Raw genomic sequence first — 24,591 nt, 5'->3', positions numbered from 1 at the left:
TTTTCCTGGTCCTTCTTTCAGGGAAATTATTCCTCCAGAGCGGCCTTGGCAGACCAGGGTGAGGCCTCCTCCTTCTAACTCCCGTGTCATCAGAGACCCTTCTTGACTGCCTTAATAAAGTCCCCATTCCACCCCTGCCGGTTAGCACATTATTGCCAACATAATTATCTGAAGTTATTTCCATATCGATTCTCCTACAAGAAGCGAAGCTATTTGAGGGCAGAGACCTTGTCAATACCCTCAGCACCTTAAAACTACCTGGCACAGCAACGAATGAGCGGATGAACGAATTCCTGCGGACCCTCTCGTTGGGGCTCACTCTGGCTTATAATGGAAACCAGTCTGTCGAGTGAAAGTACGTTATGATAGGTTTTGATCTGTCCGCAATTGTTGGATCCCTAGGAATTTCTAGAAGGCGACAATTACAGAACAGAATCCCAGCCGAACCAACCCCAACCGGTGAGCAACTGCGGCTGCGCGGAGTTCCGGGCGGGGCGGGGCGGGGCTGATCCGCTCCCGGAAGCGGCTCCGGCGCCCGCGAGTCTGCGCGGAACCGCGGGTTGGCTAGAGCGGCGCTGCGGCGTGGAGCCAGCGGCGATGGAGGATGAGAGGACTTTCTCGGACATCTGTGGCGGCCGCCTGGCCCTGCAGCGCCGCTACTACTCGCCGTTCTGCCGGGAGTTTTGCCTCAACTGCCCTCGGCTCTCGCTGCGGTCGCTCACTGCTGTCACCTGCACCGTGTGGCTGGCGGCCTACGGACTCTTCACCCTCTGGGAGGTAATGGCCGGTCGGCTCCTGCCTGCGCCTGGAGGTGGTGTCTGGGCTTTGGAAGGGTCTTGGTCTAGCCCAGAATTCGGGTGGGAACCTCCCACCGTCCTAGGGTCGGAAGGCGGGGATACGCTGGTTCTGGGGACGCGGCTCCGTGCTGGACAGCTCTTTCAATGAGTTTAATGAAGTCTGTGCTCCTGCACATTCTTCTCCCGTGGGCTGCTGCGCCGCTCTGTGGAGTGACCCAGCATTTGTCTAGTTCTTGCACGAAAGCCTAAAACGTTCACACCATGTGTTTTATGTGGCACATGCTGTTAGTACTTTCTTAAAAATTTTTTTTGTAGTTATAGATGGACAGAATACTTTCATTTATATGTGGTGCTGAGGATCGAACCCAGGGCCTCACACATGCTAGGCAAGCGCTCTGCCACTGAGCTACAGCCCCAGCCCTCTTAGTACTTAAATTCCATGATTTCAGAGAACTGTAAGGTGGATCGTCCTCATCCATATCTTTTACTCCTCAGAAGCACAATGCTAATACCTTACGTGTGGTCTTCCAGAAACTGCCTTTGCTTCCACGTGTGTATGTATATAGAGTTTTATTTGTCTTAACTTCTGTTTTTCAAGGCAATTTAACCCTCCCTCTAACTCCAATTTTCAGGCGTATTTTCTAAAGAATTTAGAAAGTGCAGACATGAATGGTTTCCTATGCTGTTTTCAGACATATTTCTTTTTCTCTGAGCCTCAGTTTTCACATCTTCAAAATGGAATTAATACCTGCTTTACAATATTGTGAGGGTCAAAAGCATAGCTGTGTAACTGTTCTCAAAGGAATAATCTGAGTCATGCCCCCTCCCACCTTTTTTTTTTTTCCTCCAGGTACTGAGGATTGAACCCAGGGGGATTATGACTGATATAGGTATATCCCTATACCTTTTTATTTTTTATTTTGAGGAATGGTCTTGCTAATTGCCTGGGCTGGCCTTTAACTTGGGATCCTCTTGCCTCAGCCTTCTGAGTTTCTGGGATTACAGGCTTGTGTTACTGTTCCCTGCCTGAATCTTCCTCCACCCTTACCTGACTATCAGGGATTGAACAGAGGGATGCTTAACATTGAGCCACATCCCCAGCCCTTTTTGTGTTTTCTTTCTTTTTTTTTTTTTTATTATTGGTTGTTCAAAACATTACAAAGCTCTTGACATATCATATTTCATACATTTGAGACCCATCTTGCTAAATTGCTTAGGGCCTCACTTGCTAAATTGCTTAGGGCCAGCTTTGAACTTGCAATCCTGCTTCAGTCTCTTGAGACGCTGGGATTACAGGCATGCACAATTGTGCCTGGCTGAATCATCTTTTTAAAGTATGTGTTCTTGTTTCAAATATAGTCCTCTTAAATGAGTATATTATTTTAGGAGTGATCTGACTAGAGCTAAGTCCAGCAGGGTTATTTATGTAATTTACATATAGTTTCCATTGCTGCATCCATTAGCTCTTGCCATCAAAGCATATTGCAGAACATAGTAATTTAGGGGCTGGGGATGTGGCTCAAGCGGTAGCGCGCTCGCCTGGCATGCGTGCGGCCCGGGTTCGATCCTCAGCACCACATACCAACAAAGATGTTGTGTCCGCCGATAACTGAAAAATAAATATTAAAATTCTCTCTCTCTCCCTCTCTCTCTCTTTACAAAAAAAAAACATAGTAATTTAGCATAGAAATAAGCAGAATTAAGACTGTCTTAATATGTAATTAATTGTAGCTAAAATTTTCTTCATGGATCAACTAAAATTATGATTAAATTAACTTGAAAGTCCCTCTTAAATTTAATTTATAATATAGCTGAATTATTATTATTATTTTTATTTGCAGTGCTGGGAATTGAACCTCAGGTTTCTAGCATGTTTAGTAAGCCCTCTACCACTACATCCCTACTGCAATAATTTAGTTTTAATACTACCCTGAATTCTAATCATACATGTGGTTATGTAAGGAGGAGGAGCAGATATTCATTAAATACCCACTGAGTACCAGGTGCTTTACTGAATTCCTTACTTCAACCTTAGAAGAAAGTCAAGCAAAACCCTAACCGTAACCCTCGACAATTTTGCCAGGCACTAAGCAACTCAATGAGACCCTGTCTCAAAAAAATTTTTTTAAAAAAGGACTGGGGTGTGGCTCAGAGGTTAAGTGCCCCTGGGTTTAATCTCTGATACAAAACAAAACAAAACAAATTAAAAAAACCAAACAAACATGAGGTAGGAAGCCTACAGAGTTTATATGAGAGGCTCATTTGACTGTGGCTTTTTTCTTCTTCCTGCTCTTCCAACTTCAGTGTACTCCACTAGACCTTACCATTGCTCTCCACTTTGTTTTGCAGAGGTTATAATAGTTTCAGGCATCTACACCTCATGACAAGGGGATCTTTATTCCTTAGATTGCTTTTTTTTTTTTTAATTTGACACATTTTATTGAGATAGCAATTTGATCACATATGGTCCAAGAATACTTAAACAATAAATAAAATATAATCAGATGTTGGCTATTGGTCTTCAACATTATAGCCAATGATGCCATGCTTGTCTATGATCTCTCTAGTATAAAACCACATCCACACTTCATTGGCCATCAAACCATTCAGTACAGCTTCTTTAACTGTGAGCTGTTTAAAGCAACCAGTGTAAGCACTGTTGACTTATTTTCAGGCTGTGAATAGCTAGCTGTAGGGATCTCAGCAAGGGTTGGAGAAACGGAGCTCAGCTTTGGTATACTGTCAAAATGGGGCCAGTTGAGGCTTTGAGTGACAGCAGCACTGGGGCCTTCTCTGTGAGGTTGCACATGAACTGGGCCATGGTTCTAGGGTAGAAGGTCCATCACCCCAAAAGACTTAGATTTCTTTTTAAGATGAACTAAGATGCCACCCCTCTCAGTAAACCCTCTCTCCAACATTTCATTGGTTAGAGTTGTATCACTTGCACATTTCTAGGCTAATCATGATTCACTCCAAATTTAAGAAGGATGAATGGCTGTTAATCAGGTGAGGAGTGTACTGCTGCTGTGATGAGCATTCTATAGTTGTTCAGTCCATAATTTTGTACTGTATGTTCTGCTGAGGGAGCACATGAGGAAAACATTTGGTCCTTAAGATGCAGTTTTGGAAGTTTTTTTTTTTTTTTTTTTTGGGGGGGGTTGGGGATCAAACTTAGGGGCACTCCACCTCTAAGCTACCTCCAAACCCTTTTTATTTTACTTTGAGACAGGGGCTCACCAAATATAGTGAGGATCTCACTAAAATTCCTAGGCAGGCCTTGAACTTCTACTCCTGCCTTAGCCTCCCAAATTGCTGGGATTATAGGCATGTGTCATTGTGCCTGATAGAATAATTTCTGAGGCTGGTATGATGGGGACATTTTGCTGAAAATTCTCCCTAGACTTAGTCATTAGTAATCTGGATTCATTTCACTGTATACCTTTATAGCACTTCAGAGTCTGAATAAAAGTGATTTCCTCTTCTTCCATGCATGTTCTTCTCATCTTTTTAGCTCACAGCGGAGCAAAGCCTTTTTTCTCAATGCCCAATTGACTTGTCTTATGGCACAGATATACGCAGAGGACCTCTTGGTAATTTTACTGCCTGTGTCTGGCTCTCTCTTCAGAACAGCATGATCCTCTCTGCTGCCATCTCCATCACCCTCTTAGGCTTGCTTGGGTACCTCCATTTTGTGAAGATTGATCAAGAGACTTTGTTAATTATTGATTCCCTTGGCATCCAGATGACTTCATCCTATGCTTCAGGCAAAGAAAGCACTACCTTCATAGAGATGGGCAAAGTCAAGGATGTTGTCATTAACGAGGCTATTTACATGGTAAGTGTTTAAGTGATGAGTATTACAGGTTTCTCTGGAGGAGATAGTCAGTTCATGGGATGTTCCTTCATCTAAACTTGAGTCTTATTACCTAAAGCATTTGATCACACAGAATTATACTTGAGGACCCTCTGGTCCAAATCTTGCAGTGTTTCCTTTTTAGCTGGCATGAATATAAACTACAAAAGTGAAACAAACTTCCATTGAAAAGATAACTATCTTTACAGTTGTACTTTTTTTAGTGATGGGATATATTATGAGAAATGCATTGTTAGCCAGTTTCCTCACTGAGCAGACATCATGAAGTATATTTACACAGACTTACACAGTGTGTGTCACTGAATCATAACCGCTGTTTTTTTTTTTTTTTTTCTTGGTACCAGGGATTGAACCCAAGGGGCGCTTTACTACTGAGCCACATCCCCCAGCCTGTTTTGTTTTTTATTTTGAGACAGGGTCTCAATAAGTTGTTTAGGGCCTTGCTAAGTTGCTGAGGCCAGCTTTGAATTTGTAATTGTCTTGCCTCAGCCTCCTGAGTTGCTGGGATTATAGGCATGCGCCACTGTGCCTGGCTAACCATAGCCTCTTGGTGTAATCAAGAGATGCAGTGAACATGAGGTGTTGGAGGCTGCTGCCAGCATAACATGGCATATCGCTTTATAGTAAATGTTTTTGTAAGTAGCAATACTCTATAACAACAGAAAGTTAATATAGTAAATACATAAATCAATACTATTTGTTTATTATCATTATTAAGTATTATGTATTTTACATACTTCATATCTACTTTTATATGGCAGCACATATTTGTCTATACCCACATCATCACAAACATATAAGAAATACATTGCACTAAAAAAAAAATACATTGCACTATGACATAATGCCACTATGCAATAGGGATTTTTCAGCTCCATTATAATCTTAAAGTCTCACCATCATTGACTGAAACATTGTTATGCAGTGCATGAATGTTTTTAGAGACATAGCAGATTTTCATGGAATCAGCATTTTAACTTTATCTTCTAGCCCAGCTTTAAAAATCATCTCTGCTTTTTTTTTTTTTTTTTTTGAGACAAAATTTCACTGTGTTGTTCTGCTGGTCTCCAATTTCTAGACACAGTTGGAACTTCAGGTATGCGCTAAGTGCCCAGCTTTTATTTATTTATTTTTGTACTGGGGATTTAACCCAGGGCACTTTACCTGAGCTATATCCCCAGCTTTTTTGTTTTTTATTTTGAATCAGGGTCTCACTAAGTTACTTAGGGCCTCACTAAGTTGCTGAGTTTAGCTTTGTACTTGTGATCTTCCCGTTTCAGCCTCCTGAGCTATTGCTGGGATAGTAAGTACGTGCCATTGTGCGCAGCTTTGTTTTGTTTTTTTAAGGAATGAAAATATACTTCTCCCTTACTTTAGAAGCTATCAAGCATTCTGCTACTTAGAAATAACCATTTATGACAGTTTTGAGCCTTCCCTTGAAGAAACAAGAACACAAAGTGAGTTTCACTTAGACCTCTGTTATTCGGTTTATTTTCTTACAGCAGAAGGTGATTTACTACCTCTGCATTTTATTGAAGGATCCAGTGGAACCACATATGATATCCCAAGTAGTACCTGTCTTCCAGGTGAGCACAGAACACTTTCCTTTCTCCAATGAAATCCTTTACTTTTCTGCATATCTACTGCCACTTAAGTTCAGTAGGAATGTAAACATCTATTGTCAGAGTATTGGAAGATACCCGACAACTAATTTTAGTGAAAATGAGGATTTTAGTTATTTTAAAAGTTCCCCTCTGAGGTAAAATATTAGGAATTCATACAAATTATATAGAAGAGAATAATCAAACATATTACAACTCATGCATACAAATCACCATTCATTAACTTTAACCCTGTCAGTTTAACTAATATACACTTTTACATAAATGTTAATGATCATCTAATATTCATTTTTTTTTACAAAGGCCATTATGCTTATTATTTTAAATAATTTTATTGCATTCTAGCATATTGGAATGTCAATTTACTTAGCCATTTTATTGTTAACTTTTTAAGTTATATCTAGGTAATTTTTTGTTTTGTTCTTATAACAACAACACTATGCAACCATGATTATAATAAATTACTTTGTAGGTAAATAATATTAAATCTATATAAATATATGTTGGTATTGAGGAATGAACCCAGGGATGCTTTACTACTGAGCTACATTCTCAGATCTTATTATTTTTTATTTTGAGACAGGGTCTCATTAAGTTGCTTAGGGCCTCACTAAGTTGCTGAGGCTGGCCTCAAACTTGCAATCCTCCTGCCTCAGCCTTCCTAGTTTCTAGGATTACATGTGTGTGCCATCATGACTGGTAGTAGTTATATATAATAATTTGCTCTCACTGCCCTTCCCTTTTTATGAAAGATTTAAGAAAGCTGCACAAAATTATTTTGCATAAAAGTTCAAAATTATTCTATTAAACTTTATAGTCTTATAGATTTTTTTTTAAAAATTTATTTTTTAGTTGTAGGTGGACACAGTATCTTTATTTCATTTTTATGTGGTGCTGAGGTTTGAACCCAGTACCTCACATGTGCTAGGTGAGCACTCTACCACTGAGCTACAATCTCAGCCCAATCTTATAGATTTTTATATTTGAAATTGGGCTCTAGAGACTGAACAACTTTACTATACTCTGGAATTTGAACTTGTTTTTCTAAAGTCTTGGCTTATCTGTTTTTTAATTTAATGTGTAAGTAGAGGCATTTTAAAGTTATTTGTATTGCTTTAAAGATATTTTTCATATTTTCTTATAAGTATCACCCATTAGCTCTTATTTTAAACTGTGCATCTTGTCTAAAATCTAGATATTGACTATGCATTCATAACAATTCTTTGTATATTTTGAGCAGCAAACTTTTATTAAATACACTTTCCATACATATATTTTTCACATTCTGTGGCTTTTCTTTTAATTTTGGTTGTTTTCCATTTCATAGTATAAAACGATTTTCTGAATTTACTTATTAAACTGTCCTGCTTATCTCTGAGGTCTATTTCACAACTTGTGACACTTTTTAAGGTCCATCCTTGTTATTCCTCTTGCTGTCCTGAAATTTGGAGATTTTTAAAAACCATCCTTTTTTTTTTGGTACTGGAGATTGAACCCAGGGGTGCACTACCACTGAACCGCATCCCTAGCTGTTTTTACTTTTTTATTTTGAGATAGGGTCTTGCTAAGTTGCTGAGGCTGGCTTTGAATTTGTTCCCCTCCGGCCTCCGTCTCCCGGACTGCTGGAATTATAGGTGTGTACCACCATGGATTAAAATGCTATCTTTTGATGTGTGCCTTGTATAGTCTCAGGCTGGTCTGTGGGGCTAGCTGGGAATTTTCCCAACAAGATGCTCTGAGGTTTTAATTTCTTGCCTCTCTGAGCTTACACCTGTGCAAGTTAGAACCCTCAATATGGGTGAGAGGTTGAGCTTGCATGTGGATGCAGAACCACTAAGAACTCTCTTATGTTCACCTGACTCTGCATTTCTCCCCTTTGGAATTCAAGAGTGCCAAGCCCCGGCTGGACTGCTTGATTGAAGTGTACAGGAGCTGCCAGGAGATTCTGGCGCACCAGAAAGCCACATCAACAAGCCCATGAGTCCCAGCATTAAGAAGGCCAGTATTATCTTCCATGGGAAATGACTGCTAAGCCATAGTGGCTGGTTTGATTTCTGTACTATAAACCATCAGGTGGACACTGTCTTAGGAACCAGAATGAATGCAGTGAATCTCAGAATTTTGCCTGTTTTACCAGAGGGGAAATTAAGAATTTTGACATGATGTATCAAAAGCATTGTCAGCAAAGAGCATTTTGTAAAATTCCTAATAAGCACATTCAAGTTTAAATTTTGTGTTGAAATTTGTGGAGCAAGATATTGAGAAACTGGTATCAGAACTCACATGAAAGGCATAATTTCTCTCTGCGTAGTATCTCTGTCTGAAAGTTAAGGAAAACCATGAAGCTCTTAAGGTATGGAATAAATGTCCTACAAAAGCCTATTCTCTGCCTACCTAGCTTCTGTGTTCTGTATGGGTTATTTATGATGACTTTCTTAATAAACAACTCTCCTTCCAAAACATACACAGTAATTGCCTGATGTGCAGACAGCTATTTTTTTATTGACAAACACGATCATGACATTTCAGTCATGGGTGTCAAACACATTGATACTTTTCTGTTATTCAGCATTTTCTACCACTTTTCAGCTACTTTTGCCAAGAGGGAGGAGACAAAATGTAAGACAGAAAATTTGACTTTTGTTTCCAGACATGGTACTCCCAAGTTAAAGAAGAATAAACAAACTCTAGAAGCCTTTGTTTCTAGGACAGTTTCTTGTCTATAAAATTAATAAACTAAAGGAAGATTCCTAAGAGTCAGGAAGTAGGAAAGATGGTGAGGGAAGTAGTTTGACTCCTAGACTCAATATGAACATAATGGCACTTACACTTTATTTAAAGCTCTATTTTTTTTTTTTTAAATGCCCTAGTTAGCTAATATCTTCATTGGCCTTAGAGACACTCAGGATATAAAAGTAGAGATAACTCAGCCTTGGAAGAGTTATCCAAGAGCCTACGTCAGGTGATTTTTTTCGAGGTAGAAATGTCTCAGCTAGACCCCCACCCAAATCCTGGGAGGTGGTGGTGGGTGGAGGGACAGAACTAGCTATAAAACTGTCTGCCATGCAAAGTCAACTTAAAAAGAGACAGACTCTCATGCCTCTTTTTTTCTTCTTTCTTCACTGTGCTTTGTTAGTTTAAAGGTTGAGAGGGAAAGCATAACAACAGCTGAATTGATCAGATAAATTAGTTCCAGTCTCATGGTTTTTGCATGTGCAATATCCACATCACTGGGGCTAAAAGCTTGGTTCTTGGGTTGTTTCTGCTAGCCACATTTTTCAGCATTTTGTGAAAAAAAAAATGTTAAGACTACCTTAGAGTTATAAAATAAAACTCCATTTCTCAGAAGTTGGAAAATCAGAGTATGAACTCCCCCCCTCCCCCAGTGGAAAAGATGTAGACAAAAACTATTCCCCTGCACTCAATTAGAATGTTTGAGTTGAGGGGGATTATGATGTTCTCAAGAAGGCAAAAGGTGAAAAAATTTTCTACTTTTTATACCTAATGCTTTTAGGCTAAGACAGACATTACATACATGCCCTGAGTCTCCAACTAATTTCCAGCAGAAGTTTGCCAGAAGTCTCAAGCACACCCAGGCCCTGGAGGAGACTGAGGGTCTTCTTTGTTCCTGATTTGCCTTCAGTGCCTCACACAGCAGCTAAAAGTGGAAAGCATTTGCTTGGTCTTTCAAAGAGTGGGGAATAATGGCTACCTTTCCTTCAGTAGTGAGCACAACCTTCACAGTCCCGTCGAGGTGCTGAAGTGAGACAGAATTCAGACTGGACCCACCTTTTCCTGTCCTTGCTTGGACAGTGTGTAGTACTGAGTTCAGTTTACAGTCCAGTGTACAAAAAACATGAAATGCAGCAGGGTTAGTGTTTCATTCTGCAAAATTTGGAGCCGCTGCCTCAGAAGGAGCACTGTGGATCATCCTATTCATCAGTAGAGGGGAAAAGATAGTCTATTTGTTTTTCTCTAGTCCTGCCAACCCATTTCCATCTGGAAAAGGAAGTCTAGTTTTAATTCTTGGCTTTTGTCAGAATTCAGGTAAATTGGAAATTTTTATCCTATTCTTTTCAGAAAACTTCAAGTATAATTCTCCACACAAAGATCACATACAATATAACAATGATCTTCCCTGAAGGAATCAGTGCAGAAGCCCCAAATACAGCACTGTGACCCTCAGTAACATTGGGACAGTGGGCCATCCCTGTCTATGTTTAGAATCAGATAGCATCCAGAGTCAGTATTCTCATGGGTGGTGGTGGGGGAATAAGTCGTTTCTATACTGGGTCTGGATTTGTAAAAGCTGGGCTCGAAATATTATAAGGCATCTAGAGAGTAGTCTTCATAGACGCTGAAATATACATTTCACAGAACAGTGTGCAGGGAGTTCTATTAGACCCATCACAGTAGTACCATATCCTAGGATACAAATCTCTAATTCCAGAGGTGGTGGGGAGAGGGTAGGAGAAATATTCATAGCAATGTTGGCCCCTTGGTGGCACAGGAAACAGAAGCAAAGAACTGTCGTCCATCTAGCTCCCATGGCTGGCGGGCTGCAGGTGAGTTGGCAGGTGGGTTCACAGTTGTAGAGCAGTGGTTCATGTAGCTGGCCATGATGAAGGTAGTTTCAGCAATCTAAGGGGGCCAAAGAAGCAAAAGAATTAAGCTAGCCTTTGCTTGAGTGCTGGCTTTCTCAATTGGCTGTTGTATTGAGTATATGACGTTCACAGGCTTCAGCTCATCTCTCTCAAACTACCCACCCAAAAGAAAGTGTCCAAAGGGGATCGTTATGAGATTCAGGGACCCAGTGAATGGTATGGAGTTCCTCCAAGATGTGTGGTGCCCTCCTGAGAAGAGGGCTAATGTTCTGCTCTGGTTATCTCTACGGCCAGGGAAGAGGTCCTTCTTGGGGAAGAGGTCACGCATCCTCTCATTCAGCAGGGATGATATCAGAAGGAGGTGGAATTTGGCAAACTACAACTTGAGGATTAAGAGTGGGATCAACAGGGTTTCTGGTTACTATCAGAAGGGTGTCAGGAAATAATAAATCAGAACTTAAGTTTATGAGGGGCTGGGGTTGTGGCTCAGAGGTAGAGCGCTCGCCTGGCATGCATGAGGCACTAGGTTCAATCCTCAGCACCACATCAATAAAATAAAGATATTGTGTCGACCTACAATTAAAAAATAAATATTTTTTTTAAAAAAAGAACTCAGGTTTATGAGCCTTTGTAACTGTTACTTTTGATGGTCAATATTTCCTGTACTGAGTAGGAATAGTGCCTTAAAGCAAAAGAGGTATTTTTGTTGCCTTAGAGATCACAAGGAAGAGGGTGCATAGCAGAGACTGTCCTACTTTGTGGCTAGTGTTGTGGCAGCAGAACGAGAACATGAGAGCACCTTCAAGAGGACACTGCCCTACCCCAGGGCCAGCTGCAGAAAAGACAAACAAATGAGCACCAACTCAGGCCTGCATGGTTCTGGTGTATGTGAAAATTACAAAAGTGAGAGCATAGTAGTGGCTGGATCATAGTTAGTTCCCTCCTGATAGCACCTCTACCTACTAGCCTACCAATGACAGTAAGATACAATGCTACCTAAACCCTCTGGGAAGCTGAATATATACAGGACCTGAAATTTTACCTGGGGCAGGGCCTTCTAGGTTCTATGGTGACCCCAGTTTCCTCTCTAAGCTCCTAGCTAAAACATCCCACAAGACCAGAGTAAAATTTTGTAGCCGCAGTCACTCACCTTAGGAGCAGTCATCCGGAAGATCAACTTCTCAATGTGTGCTTTTCCAGACCCCTGGTCTGGAATGGTTCTAATCACAAGCATGAAGTCATCCCTGTAGCCACCAAAGGTTGTCACTGAAGAGTAGGGGTAAGTGATGTGCACTTGCTGTGGAAAGGAGCCAGTGAGTTCTGGGGAACCTTCACCTGTCTCTTCTAGGCACAGATAGACTTAAACAGGAAGGAAGAACTTTGAAGTGGTCATGATTTGGAATTATACATCTTGAATATCTATAAGCTGTGTCTAGACTAAAGGACAGTGCTGCTTGGACAGGAGGTGAAAGTAAGGGAACCATGGTCATCTAACTCAGACCTTTGAATCCAGAGAGAAGACAAGAGGAAGAGGAAGGATCAAAGCTACCCTTCCTCTTTCCATACCATAGTGTGGTGGTCCAGGATGCTGACACCATCTTCATTCACAGCAATCCATACCAGAGTGTTCTCCTTGGAAGACAGCTTGGCAGGCTGCAGATTAAGAAAAATCCCATCAGACATAATATCCAGGGTTAGAGAATTTGAACCATTAAGTACTTTCTGAGGATAAAGGTACATCCAGGGATCTGCTAAGCAGTAATTTTCAACCTCATCTTGGAAAATACAGAAAACATAATTTGTATAGCATTTGTTAATAAACAGGCAAGAGTGTCTGTGGCATGAGGCATCTACTAACGATCCCAGAGGTGGATGGGATCACATCATCCTGCTGCAAAACACTGGACAGAAAGCTCTGGGCTGCAGAATAGAGGCCAGCCCTATCTTTGCATGGGGAACAGGCTGTTTCCTTTCAGATCTCAGAAACGTAGCATTCCATTCACAGTGTTTCCTAACTGAAGTGCATCTTGCTTTAACCAGTTTCCTAAGGACTTTAAAAGAATGGAAAAACAAGGATGCAATCTTGTAGGCTTAAGCCTTACTAGTGAGAACATGACATGTAGTGGACATTTCCTGAATTTTTATTGCCAGGGCTGCAGTGGGATGATTCAGAAGATTTTTCTTTCCTACTCAAAAGGCTAGGAGGAGAGGGAGAGATGGACAGGTCACCTTTTCTGAAGCTTTCCCCAACTTCCAAGATCAAGTGGGCCTCTTTATAGATGCCTTTATAACACCCCTATACTTTTCCTTCGTATCCCTGTAACCACTTGTAAAAAAAAATACATACGTAAATTATATATATATATATATATATATACACACACACACATATGAAAATATATGAATTAATGATATATATGAATGATAGGGGTTGAGAGTGTAACTCAGTGGTAGAATCTCTGCCTAGCATACTCAAGGCCCTGGTTCAATCCTTAGCCCCCTAAAATTTAAATAAATTAATATACATGTGTGCATATGTACGATACAGGAGAAGACAAAAAATGAATATATAGATGATTATTTGGTTAATGTGCATCCCCCCCCCCCAATTATATGAAGCTTCATGAAGGCAAGGGCTGTCTGATTTGTTCAGTTCTTATAATCTTAAACAAGTAGCATTAGATGTAGTAGGAACTTCATAATATTTGTTGGATAAATGAGTGAATATCCACTTTCTGAACTTTGGCTTCAGTGAGCAGAAACATGAGCAGCTTAATGTCTGATTATAATGTCTGGTTACAGGATAATATCTGTTTTCTATAAAATTCATGTACTCCAGATGCCTAGTGAGGAAAAGTTCCAACTAAAACTACTGGCCTCCTGGCCTTCATGCAGAGGTGAAATTAACTCTTGCCTATGTAGTCTGATTCCCCTGTGTGCCATGTTAAGCAAATAGAGATTTATTTAGGTTATACATGTTTCTTTCAAACTCCTTTAAAATGGAGTATTTTAAGTTGAAATCCTTGTGTGTGAATTAGTTGATCCTCTTCTCTTTCAGGAATAGCATTGACAAGTCTATAATAAACACTTTCATAAAGCTATGAATCACAACTGTGCTCTGGACCATGGTAACCTGGAATAGGTCAGAAATAGGTGGAGAGATAGTGACCCCTTGTGGTTGGTAGTGTGGAGGCAGGGGTTGTAGACCGGAGTGGCTCAAACATGACCAGATGGGGAGTGCAGCTCCAGGAGAAATTTAGGATATTCCTGAGGATGTGGCTCCTTCCACTGGCACTTACCTGAGCAGCAAAAAGCTTAGCACCAAAAAGAGGCCATTTCCGGGCCACAGTCAGGTAGATGCGGATGCATTCAGGAGGGGAGCAGCCTTGCAGTGCTGCCCACTTTGTGGTCAGCATATCTGTCAGATGCCTGTTGGGGTGTATGGAGAGAAATAGTGCCCATGAAGTCTCATCACAGCTCTGGGGCCTCCCCACAATACCTCCCTGCAAGACCTTGCAGGCTACCTACCTCAGCTGTTCAGGGGGTGCCCCATGTCTGTAGCGCCTTGGGTAGAACCTATCTAGGACTTGCTGGAGAAGATGCTGAGTCTTGGCAGGGGGTGTGCTCCCAGGGCCTGGCAGAGTAGGCTTCTCCAAGTCCCCATATTCTACCTATAGCAAAAAAACATAGGAGTTAACAAGAGTCTGGAGGTAGATGGGGCCAGGTGGATGTTGTTGGAGAGGTGAACTAAACCACTATTTATTTGTGGGGTGTGATTGGATATTAAAAAATACTTGTGAACAGAACCTTTATTTCAAGTTTCATAAACACTACAGAAATAACCTTAGAGTTCTAGAATACTGTAGATTGTCTAGACCAACTTTCATTTTGCAGCTGAGGTAATTACCTTATCCAAAGACAGTTAATTAGTGGAAGACATGGGAAATAATGTGGAAATTCTAGTTTCTAATCAAAGAATATGGGCCATAGAATTGACAATGCTACAGATCCTGAAAGACAGACTACCTGGCTCAAATCTCAGTTCTGTCATTTCAAGCTTTATGTCCTTGATCAAATTAAACACTCTGAGCTTTAATTTCCTCAACTAAGAATGAGAACTACGTGGGAAAATACATACAAAATGCTTAGCATAGGGCCCACTATAGGATATCCATGTTGATGGTAATACTTATAAATATCAACAATTATTTCCCCTTCCTTTCCAGCATGTTGATCCAGCCTTTTTCTTATGGGGACCATGGAGGTATCCCACATACTTCTGGTAAGATGGCTCCTACAGGTAATAGAAAGGAGAGCCAGAGTTTGAATGTATGGTCTTCCTAATTCTACTTATAATGCTGGATGCTTTATACATTTTATCTCATACATTATGAGATATTTGTTATCTAAGCATCATACTTAGTAGTACATCCTGTGGATGCAGGAAGGGAAGTATTTTGTTTTTAGTATACAGAGTAGGAAACTAAAGCATAGACAAATGACATGTCTTGGCCAACATTTCACATGGGAACATGGCTAGGACTCAAACCCCTGTTTTGAATTCCCAGTCCGGCATTCTGGACTGTAGTCTGTCTGCAGTGGGTAAGCTGTCTGTTGTCTGTACCCGGGACAGCATGCTGCCCTCTTCTGGGCACCACCAGATCTGCAGAAATCTCTAATTATTTCAGGCTGCATGGTGATTCCACCTGCCTTGGAGATTCCACCTGGGAGTCCCAAGATGGCCTCCTGACCCTTATATTTCCTGAACAGACAGAACCATACCTGGGCCATCAGGGCGGCCATCTCAAGAGCCAGTTCTTTATTGACAGGAAATCTCCCTGCCACTATCTCTCCACTGGTTTGGAAGGCAAGCAAAAGTCGCTCTCGCTCTGTCTCCCCTTTGACTTGACTCCGAAAGTACAGCCTAGAGGGAAAAGAGTGAGAAGCCAAGTTTCAGCTGGGATCCCAATCAGGGATGAGGCTTTCTCTGGATCTTTTTATCTTGATTTCCAAAACAAACAAAAACCCCACAATTCTTTATAGTATTTCCTATTGCCCCAGAAACATAATCAGGTATGACAGAGCAGATGCAGGACCATGCAGATCTTATAACCACAGCAGGATGTGGCTAATTCTGAATATACCATTAGATTAATGGATTTGGTGACAGGAATCTAGCACCTGGAATCAGTGTTTATTAGGGTGTTGGATGAGTTAAGATTCCAGGAGACTAATGGAACTTATTTGCCTGGCTGACAAAGTCTGAGCTGCCCAATGTCTCAGGAGTAGGAGCAGCGCCGGCCTGCACCTCAGCTAATGCCCATCAGGCAGGGTTGGATCTGTGGGCCCGTCTGCCTGTCTAGGACAGGCCATCCAGCTGAGGAGGTGATGAGCTGGCCCCCACTGGCAGTCCTCATGTTTTCCCACAGGCAGTGCTCAGGACCTGTTCTTGTACATCAGCTTCACAACGCGTGTCCCACCCTCAGACTTTCCAGGGTGCAGCTCCTTCAGGGCTTGTTCCCACTTGGAGATGGCATCACAGATCTTGAAGAGGCAAAAGAGGAAAGTCAAAGAAGCCCCTTGTGAGGGCAAAAAGGTCCAGCCCTGGTTGCCTGGACTTAGGCAGAACTGTGAGTGCTCCCATCAGGTGACTGACCTGTGTGGGGCCTCATACTCCCAGGACCTGCAGTGCTGCCACTCCCTCACAAATGGATGGGGAGGTACAACCTGCCCTGGGCATGGTGAGCAGCAAAGCAAGGAACGCTGTCCCACTGCCTTCATAGTCGAGGGGGCTTCCTGGAGGCTATGCAGGGCCCCTGAAACCCGTGGCCTCATCTCACTGGCTCCTTTTCCATTCCATCGACTGCCATTCTTTTCAACAAATATACCCAATGGCCTTCAGACACTTATGAGGAAGATATCTGGCATATTTTTTTCCTGGAAGTGGTAAGATTAGAAGCCCTTGTCCTGCTGTTGTAAAGACAGATTCTGGAGCCAAATATACTCATCAAGTGCTGCAGCACATTCCCATACACACTAAGACTCTCATTCTAATTCTAGACCATAATACAGATTGTCTTCAATCCCATTTAAGGGCCTCTAATAACACAGGTACAAGAAGGATCTACTTTGTTAAAACCTATAAGCTAGGGGCTGGGGATGTAGCTTAGTAGTAAAGCAATCCCTACTTATTTTAAATTAATTATTTAATTTAAAATAAATAAATAAATAAAACAACTATAAGCATAGCATAGGTCCTGGTGTATAAGATGGCACACAGTGGGTCTAGGCATACAGTTCTCTGCCTATGAGTGGGCAGATGTAGGCTTAGCAGAGCTTTCCTGCCCCTATACCAAGCTGAGAAGAGGCTCTTTCCTCTGGATGCTGCAGGGCCACTGGATGGAGGCAGGGTATGGAGATATTGTCCCCAGAGATGAGGGTACATGCATTTTTGTTCTGCCCACACAGCTACATTTTAGACTAGCATAAAAATGCTGGCCCAGGAAGTACCTTGGGCTCAGCACCAAATGTGCTACTGAATAGTCAGGTGCCCACTGGATGGCACTAGTATTCCTGAGTCTGGGGTGGCTAAGTGGGGAGGCTGTCACCTTGACACTCCCCTGCAGGCAGTGTTCCAGATCCCTGCCAGAAGGATCATCAGTGAAGAGAGCAAAGCCAGAGTGGGATGATTTCCTCATGCCCGTCTCCTGATTCAGCCGCTGCAGGAACTCATCAACTGTGGAGGAGCCATCAAAACCAACCACCTGTGGAGGAGGGGAGGCACTCTGAGCTCAGTAGGCTTGTGGAGGCTTTCTATAGCAGGTGGAGAGGAGCAAGGGTGAATGCAAGAGACCCAGGCAAGATGGTTTCCATATTCAGACACAGAAGGTCAGGGGAAGGAAGCTGAGCCTGCCCACTGTAAACCAGAACAGACAAGCTTGGTCCCTTCTTCACTGTCACTCTTGGGGCTTCAGTCTCATGGCACTTTCCTAGTCATATGTCAGCTTCCCTTTTCATGTGATAGTTAAAGAGATCTACTTCCAGAGAACCGCACAATGAAGTGCTTCTGTGATTCAAACTCCTTTCTCCCTAAACACATGAATTAATGCCCCCTCCCATGCCAAATTCTAAGCTCATCCCTTTTTCTGGTTTCCCTGTTAAGAATCTGAAAGCCCACAGAGGCTTGGCACTCACCTGGGCCAGAGATGTTTCCTCTAGACAGTAAGAACACTTGGGTCAGAAAGCTCAGCCAGTTTCCTCACCTGGTAAGTCCCATTGGCAAAGTGCACAGGGATGCTGAAGGGCAAGGAGTGGTGGAAGGGGTTTCGCAGCAAGATGGACACTACTTCCATGCGTGATGGTCTGGCTTCCCGCTCCCCTGACTGCAGAGTCCGCTCCACTGCCCGCTGACAGTAGGTGGCATACTGGCCAGTTTCATTTCTAAAAAGCCAGGAGGATGAGAACACTAGGCACTCTGATCATCCCTGCCTCTATGGTACCCAGGTGCCTACCCAATTTAGCTAGCACCAAAACTAGCAGGGGTAGGTTGTAGGAAAAGCCCTTAAGACTAGAGTATTAATTTGTCATTCATAACCTATCTGCGGTAGACTGCTAGCATGCATGTTTTCTTGCAGAAGCCAGAACAACATAGAAAGAGTGAATATTTGGGGACAACTTGGGGGCAATATGGTTTCACATGAACTCCTCTACAAAACACCCCAAAAACACATGGATTGGTGTGCAGAGAAGCCTAAGCATGCCCAGATCTCCATGTGCCTGTTTGCATAAGATAATGGACAACATCTCTCAATCCTGAGCAAATCCTGGAGGGGAGGAACAATCTGCTCTATCTAGTCTCCCCATCATCCCTCTTAATCATACCTTAATCAGTTGTGGCAGCAGAAACACATCTACTCACCTGGGATCTGCATGGCGTTGGAGCTGCTGCTTAACATACCAGAGGAAATGATGCTGAGGCAGGAAAAGTGGGGCACACAGAGCCAGGAGCTGCCAACACTGCCAGGGGACACATAGGGTGGGCTGTGTGCTGGGTCTGCAGAGCCCCTGCCTTGCAGTTCCAAGCTGCAAAACGTTTGACACTCTTTCCCCACACCAGAACCCCCCAACCTTCTGTGGGAACCAGGTTGGCCAGCTTGGTCAGGCTTTGTTCAGAATGGTGATCACACAATCTGACAATGCACAGACAGATAAGCTGTACTGAGGCAGCTCAGAGCATGGAGGCTGTTTGCTCGCTTGGCACAGAGCACAATTTGCCCATCACCTTCCACTTTTTTTCTTCCTGGGCAGTCCTTGCCAGTGGTTCTGTTCAGATGTTCCATCCCCAGGGAATGCTAACCTGCATGAGGGAGTACTTCTGAGGTGGGCGGCAGCTGGTCTGCTTCATGAGTTGGCAGTAGATCTCGCTCTGCAGCTCAGGGTGAACCAGGCACACCTGCAGTGCTGTCTGGGCCAGGGACACGTGGTAGTCCACTGAGGCAGCCTCTACCGGCACATTGATGAAGAGCTGGCAGGACTGGGAGGGGAACAACAGTGGTACAGGCAGAGACAGCACCATGATTATTGTTCTGACAGTGCAATGGTGTCTCTGACCCCAAGCAGAGCCTTAAGGGAGGCTCAAATTCACCACAGACAGCTCTTTCTAGGAAAGAGCATTGTTACTGCTTACAAGCATCTATGCTGAAGTGGCTATTCTGGGATAGAATCATTCCTTTTTTTTTTTTATTTTTTTTTTTTTTGGTACTAGGGATTGAATCCAGAACTGCTTTACCACGGAACTACATCCGCAAACCTTTTTATTTTTTACTTTTGAGCCAGGGTCTCATTAAGTTGTTGAGGCTGGCCTTGAACTTATGATCCTTCTGCTTCAGCCTCCTGAGTTATTGGGATGACAGGTGTGTACCACTTCATCTCACTGAATGAATCTTTCCTTCTTTAAATGTTTCCATTATACAAGCAAGACAAAGTTAGCTTACATAAGCAAATTCATTTAAAAATTCAGATAAGCGGGGCTGGGGTTGATGCTCAGAGGTCGAGCGCTTGCCTAGCATGCATGGGGCACTGGGTTCGATCTTCAGCACCACACAAAGATAAAATAAAAGTATTGTGTACACCTATAACTAAAAAATAAATATTAAAAAAATTCAGATGAGCACAAAGAACATTTTTAAATAGGTCAAAGTCTCTGAAGTCCAGAAGCAATGTAAACCTGGCCCTTCCTACTGTGGACTATAGGAGGGCATCCTTCAAGAGAGAGTTTTCACTGGCATTTCTCAAAGTCCTAGAGCTTCCCTCTGCCATAAAGGAAGGTTGCCGTAAAGGAAGCCATTGGGGGACCTTGTGGGACCTTCTTTCCCTTTCTCTCTGGATCCCCCTGTGGGCTACCCTATCTCCTCCACCCATGTTATCACAGCAGTAGGCTTAGGCTGCTCCAGGCCAAGCCTGGGCATGCAATGTGGACACCACTGGTTGATGGGCCTGGGCTATGCTCTTACTTTACCTTGAAGAGCTTGAGAGCCTCTGTCTGCAGAGCCTCAGAGGGCAGGGTGGTGAGGGAGGTACACAGCCCATCTTTGCTATAGCACAGCATAGGATGCCTCCAGAGTGGGGAATCTGTCCAAAGCACAGCACCAGAAAGCAGTACAGTTACTACTGAGGAAGGAACTCACCTCCCACCCTCCCAGCCCCAACTTTAGTTTGTGAGGAAGACAATGATTTAACTCTCTGGGAAACATGGGTGGTTCTGAGTTTATCAGTCACAGACTACAGGGTATGCAGGGGTGCACTGCATTCACACACTCACAAGTGTGGCCATACAGGAAGGCAGTCAGCACTTTGCTACAGAACTGCAAGAAGGGTGAGTGTGTCTGGCTGGGATGCACCTGAGGGTAAGTGTATGTGAGGGCAGGTCTCTGCCTTATGGTGCAGAATTGGCTGCAGGAGCACACACATTACACAAGCCTCACAGTAGCAGTAAAAGGCTGTGTGTGGTGTGTGCCTTGGTTAGTTCCTGAGGACCCTGAGACTCAGTAGCAAAATAAAGACCCCTAAACAGCCCCAGGCTTAGTTTAACCTGATCAAATTTAGGCTCAAATTATTAATTAACAAAGTCTAACTATAGATTAACCAGCTACCTCCTTTCCTCAGTCCTCTGCCCAGCCAGCAAAGCTGTGGTCTGAAGAGTGAAACATTTACCCAGATCACTGAACAGTCTGCTTCCCAGACAAACTCCCCCCGAGTGTCTTAGACAGAGACATAGGGGCCCTGAAAAGTAGGATGGGGACTCCTGTTCTGAATTAGTTATATTTAGCACAGCTCCAGGGGTCCACAGTGCTTTCTTTGGGTTCCTGTCCAATAAGCACCTAGCCTCCACCCTCCAACCCACACCACAATGGCCACCCTTACCTTACCTGGGTCTCCCTCACCATCCATCAGTTTCCCAATGAGCTGCTCATAGGCAGTGCCTACCTTGGCACTGCTGCCACCTGCAGCCACTGTGAGGTGGTAAAGCCACGTATCCTGGAAGAAGGTGGGAAGCCATTGGATGTGGGGGAGTGAAAGAGTGGAGGTAAAAGTTCCAAAGAGGATTCCCACAGTGGGATTCAGCCACTGTGGTTGGCAAGAGTCAAGGTTACCAGTTTCTAAGGGGAAAGGTTAGGGATCAGGTGAACAGGGACCTATTTCCAAGTTGGTTCTATCTCATGGCCCCAGGGAAGATGCTGATCACTGGGAATGAATTTAATGGAAAGCTATATTCTCATTCAGAGAATATTAATTGCCAAAGTATTAAAAGAGGGAAATAAATTTAGGGAGGCTCAGGCGAAAGAGAAAGGGAGGGCTGAGGGGCTGGGGATGTGGCTCAAGCGGTAGCGCGCTCGCCTGGCGTGCGTGTAGCTTGGGTTCGATCCTCAGCACCACATACAAACAAAGATGTTGTGTCCGTGGAAAACTAAAAAATAAATATTAAAATTCTCTCTCTCTCTCTCCCTCTGTCTCTCTCTTTCTAAAAAAAAAAAAAAAAAAAAAAAAAAAAAAAAAAAAAAAAAAAAAAAAAGGAAGGGCTGAGGGCTATGGCTCAGTGGTAGAGTGCTTGCCTAGCATGTGTGAGGCACTGGGTTTGATTCTCAGCACATATAAATAAATAAATAAAATAAAGGTCCATACATTAAAAAAAGAAAGAAAGAAAGAAAAAAGATAAAGAAAGAGGAAGGAAGATCAAAATCACAAGTCCAAGTTTGGCCACAAAGGCCCAACTCCTACCTTACCTTTTCATGCTTGGTACCAATGAGCAGGTAGGTAGGACTGTGCTCTGGAGGATGGATCACCAGCGTACAGTGGGAGGAAAGTAACCGTCTGGTTCCTCCAGCCTCATAGTCCTCATCTGAGTCACAGGATCGATCTACTTCTTCTATGCGTGCATCCCGCACAGGCAGACGACCCAGGGGTCGCTGTAGACATGAGCCGTCCATGAGTGGGAGAACCAGGGAGATGAGGGAATTTCCTCTCTCTGAATACTTAAGCTCTAGAGGGTGGGAGTCTTGGATGTGGACAGATGACAGGATGGGAACCTGGAAGCTATAGCATTGCAGCCAGGCTGGGAGCAGAATGAGGCTTATTTGAGAATAACCAATAGACCACACAGGTTATGCATGCTGGCCGCATGCTCTGGAGAGATCTAGCCAGCTGGCTGTTGTACTAGTTGTGGGTTTGGTTGGGTACAGGGTAAAGATGGGGACTGACATCAGGACATGGAGCCACAGCAATGTGGCTTGGGGGAATAGTTGCTGTCAGGAAGTTGAGGTACCTTATCCTCATGGCTCCGGTAATAGTAGAAGGTTTTCCCAACAAGAGCACACCAGACTAGCTTGGAGTGGCCATGTTTTACCTGGAGGACAGAAATGAACTAGCATTATTAGAACCAGAGGGCCCCCCAAAAAAATCCAGGACTGGCAAAAAGAAGCCAAAGAGAAGACTCAGGTCCTTAGTGGAAATGCCAGTTAGACTCCCTACTAATAGAACCCCTTTCACAGAAAAGACCATGATGTGTACACCAGCCTTCCTTGGGCTATTCAGTGACCTATGACCTACCATTAAAAGACAGATACCAAGGGACTGGGGTTGTGGCACATGGCAGCGTGCTTGCCTAGCATGTGTGAGGCACTGGGTTCGATTCTCAGCACCACATATAAATAAATTAATAAAATAAAGGTCCATCAAAATCTTAAAGGAAAAAAAAAAGATGGATACCAGGACAATCAGATATCCCTTCCAGGAATGTGAACACAGGAAGAACTTGCTAGTTGGCAGAGGTGAGGGTTGTTAGGGTTGTTAGGATGCAAGGAAGGTAAGAGCCAAGGCAGGCTGAAACCCTTGGGTGACCACAGATCATGAGGGAACAGAAACTACTCAGATGCAGAGAATGGCATCAACACAGCCTGAAGGGGGAAGCAGAGGCTGAGAGCCCATAAGCCCTGAGACTGCTGAGCACAGCTGCTCTGGCTCTGGGGTGTCTGTTGTCACTAAGTGCTTCCTTGTTAACTTCCCTTTCCTGGGGTTAGCAAATGGTTCTCTGTTCCCTGCAACCAGAAGAGCCCTAACTAAAATGTCTTTAGGGCAGGCCTAGGACACTGTAGTCTTTGGATGACTGGCTATTCCCAACCTGCCCAAGTCTCTTCTTGACACTGTTAATTCTGAGGCATGGTGGATACAATGTGGGGGCAATCCCTAATGACCTCAAAATGGGGTAAAACCATTGCTTTCCTTCCTGTATTGGGAATACTTGTTCTAACAATCCTTAGCTCTGCTTCCTGGATACCATCACCATCACCTTATGTTGTTAGGCCATGTTTGAGGGTCAACCAGCTAGTTACATGAGAAGCCCCTGGATTTAGGAACTATGGGAAAGGAGGGAGCCCACCACTCTTTGCCCCTCCCACTCCTGGCTCCCCGACTCAGGAGGTTCCTCCCCTCAGCTCCCTCATACCTTGGTCAGCCAGCCCTTCACAGTGGGCTTGGTGCCACCCTGAGGCAGGGCTGGAGGCCCGGTGGCCTGTACCTTCAACAAGTTCTGTAGGACCCGTATCCACTCCTCCAGCAGGCTGGGTGAATCTGCTGTCAGGTAGTAGGTCTTCTTCTCTGAGATAAGCTGTGGAGGGCAAAGGATTGGGGCCAGAGGCAGCAAGACAAGCTCTGAGATGACACAAGACCCTGAATTCACTGGATCTTCCTTATTCCTACCCTGTTGCTCCCTTCCTTCTTTTCCTCCCTATCTCCTACCTTCACTCCATCTCACATTGTCTCCTCTTCCTTCCTTACATTCACAATGTAGTACAACATCCTAATGTTGATGTTAAGTCTTTCATTCATGTTCTTTTTGTCCCATCTTTGTCTCAAACATAGTCATATCCAAACCTAGCATCTGATCTGCCTAAAATACCAACTGCTCTGATCAGGTTCACCTGGAATGTCTGCGCACCCTCCCCTCGAACAATTTGGCAATGGGAGTTCAGATCCACTTGACCTTGAGGTTTCCGAATGACATCACTCTGTAAAGAAAGGAACAGAGAGCAAAGCATTGGAGGCTTCTCAAAGCATCATTTACCCTCATATCTTACTCAGGTCATAGGCAACGGGAAAAGTTATTCCCAAGCTTTCCTGGTATGGTATGATGGGTAACT

The 24,591-nt window shown here is 43.5% G+C and overlaps 2 protein-coding genes across 4 annotated transcripts in view; one reads left to right on the top strand and one right to left on the bottom strand.

Moving 5' to 3' along the window:
- Positions 1 to 517: 517 nt before the first annotated feature.
- Positions 518 to 8,675, top strand: PIGH (phosphatidylinositol glycan anchor biosynthesis class H). Of its 3 annotated transcripts, none has more exons than XM_081291022.1 (4): positions 518 to 777; positions 4,423 to 4,632; positions 6,177 to 6,257; positions 8,182 to 8,675. In XM_081291022.1, exons 1-4 carry the CDS (start codon positions 598 to 600, stop codon positions 8,272 to 8,274), a joined length of 564 nt encoding a protein of 187 aa, XP_081147148.1. In that variant the 5' UTR covers positions 518 to 597; the 3' UTR covers positions 8,275 to 8,675. The 3 variants fall into 3 exon arrangements, with proteins under 3 accessions (XP_081147148.1, XP_081147149.1, XP_081147147.1); XM_081291021.1 differs by having other exon boundaries at positions 525 to 777; positions 6,174 to 6,257; XM_081291023.1 differs by lacking the exon at positions 6,177 to 6,257 and having other exon boundaries at positions 520 to 777.
- Positions 8,676 to 8,815: 140 nt separating this feature from the next.
- Positions 8,816 to 24,591, bottom strand: part of PLEKHH1 (pleckstrin homology, MyTH4 and FERM domain containing H1) — a 51,990-nt gene continuing 36,214 nt past the window's right edge. The window contains exons 13-29 of the mRNA XM_081291020.1: positions 24,373 to 24,459; positions 23,898 to 24,059; positions 22,719 to 22,799; positions 22,180 to 22,362; positions 21,325 to 21,433; positions 20,415 to 20,527; positions 19,254 to 19,430; positions 18,816 to 18,913; positions 18,160 to 18,337; positions 17,506 to 17,661; positions 16,341 to 16,441; positions 15,680 to 15,821; positions 14,426 to 14,568; positions 14,197 to 14,326; positions 12,464 to 12,550; positions 12,048 to 12,194; positions 8,816 to 10,934 (exon numbers count right to left, since the gene is read on the bottom strand). Of these exons, the coding sequence (XP_081147146.1) occupies positions 10,773 to 10,934; positions 12,048 to 12,194; positions 12,464 to 12,550; positions 14,197 to 14,326; positions 14,426 to 14,568; positions 15,680 to 15,821; positions 16,341 to 16,441; positions 17,506 to 17,661; positions 18,160 to 18,337; positions 18,816 to 18,913; positions 19,254 to 19,430; positions 20,415 to 20,527; positions 21,325 to 21,433; positions 22,180 to 22,362; positions 22,719 to 22,799; positions 23,898 to 24,059; positions 24,373 to 24,459 (2,256 nt within the window). The 3' untranslated portion in view covers positions 8,816 to 10,772. The remainder of the gene's footprint in view (positions 10,935 to 12,047; positions 12,195 to 12,463; positions 12,551 to 14,196; positions 14,327 to 14,425; positions 14,569 to 15,679; positions 15,822 to 16,340; positions 16,442 to 17,505; positions 17,662 to 18,159; positions 18,338 to 18,815; positions 18,914 to 19,253; positions 19,431 to 20,414; positions 20,528 to 21,324; positions 21,434 to 22,179; positions 22,363 to 22,718; positions 22,800 to 23,897; positions 24,060 to 24,372; positions 24,460 to 24,591) is intronic.

The sequence above is a fragment of the Spermophilus citellus genome, assembly GCF_964194105.1.
Source record: "Spermophilus citellus genome assembly, chromosome: 4".
Classification (NCBI taxonomy): Eukaryota; Metazoa; Chordata; class Mammalia; order Rodentia; family Sciuridae; genus Spermophilus; species Spermophilus citellus.
The sequence above is the reverse complement of the archived record's forward strand: the minus strand, read 5'-3'. Positions and strand labels throughout refer to the sequence as shown.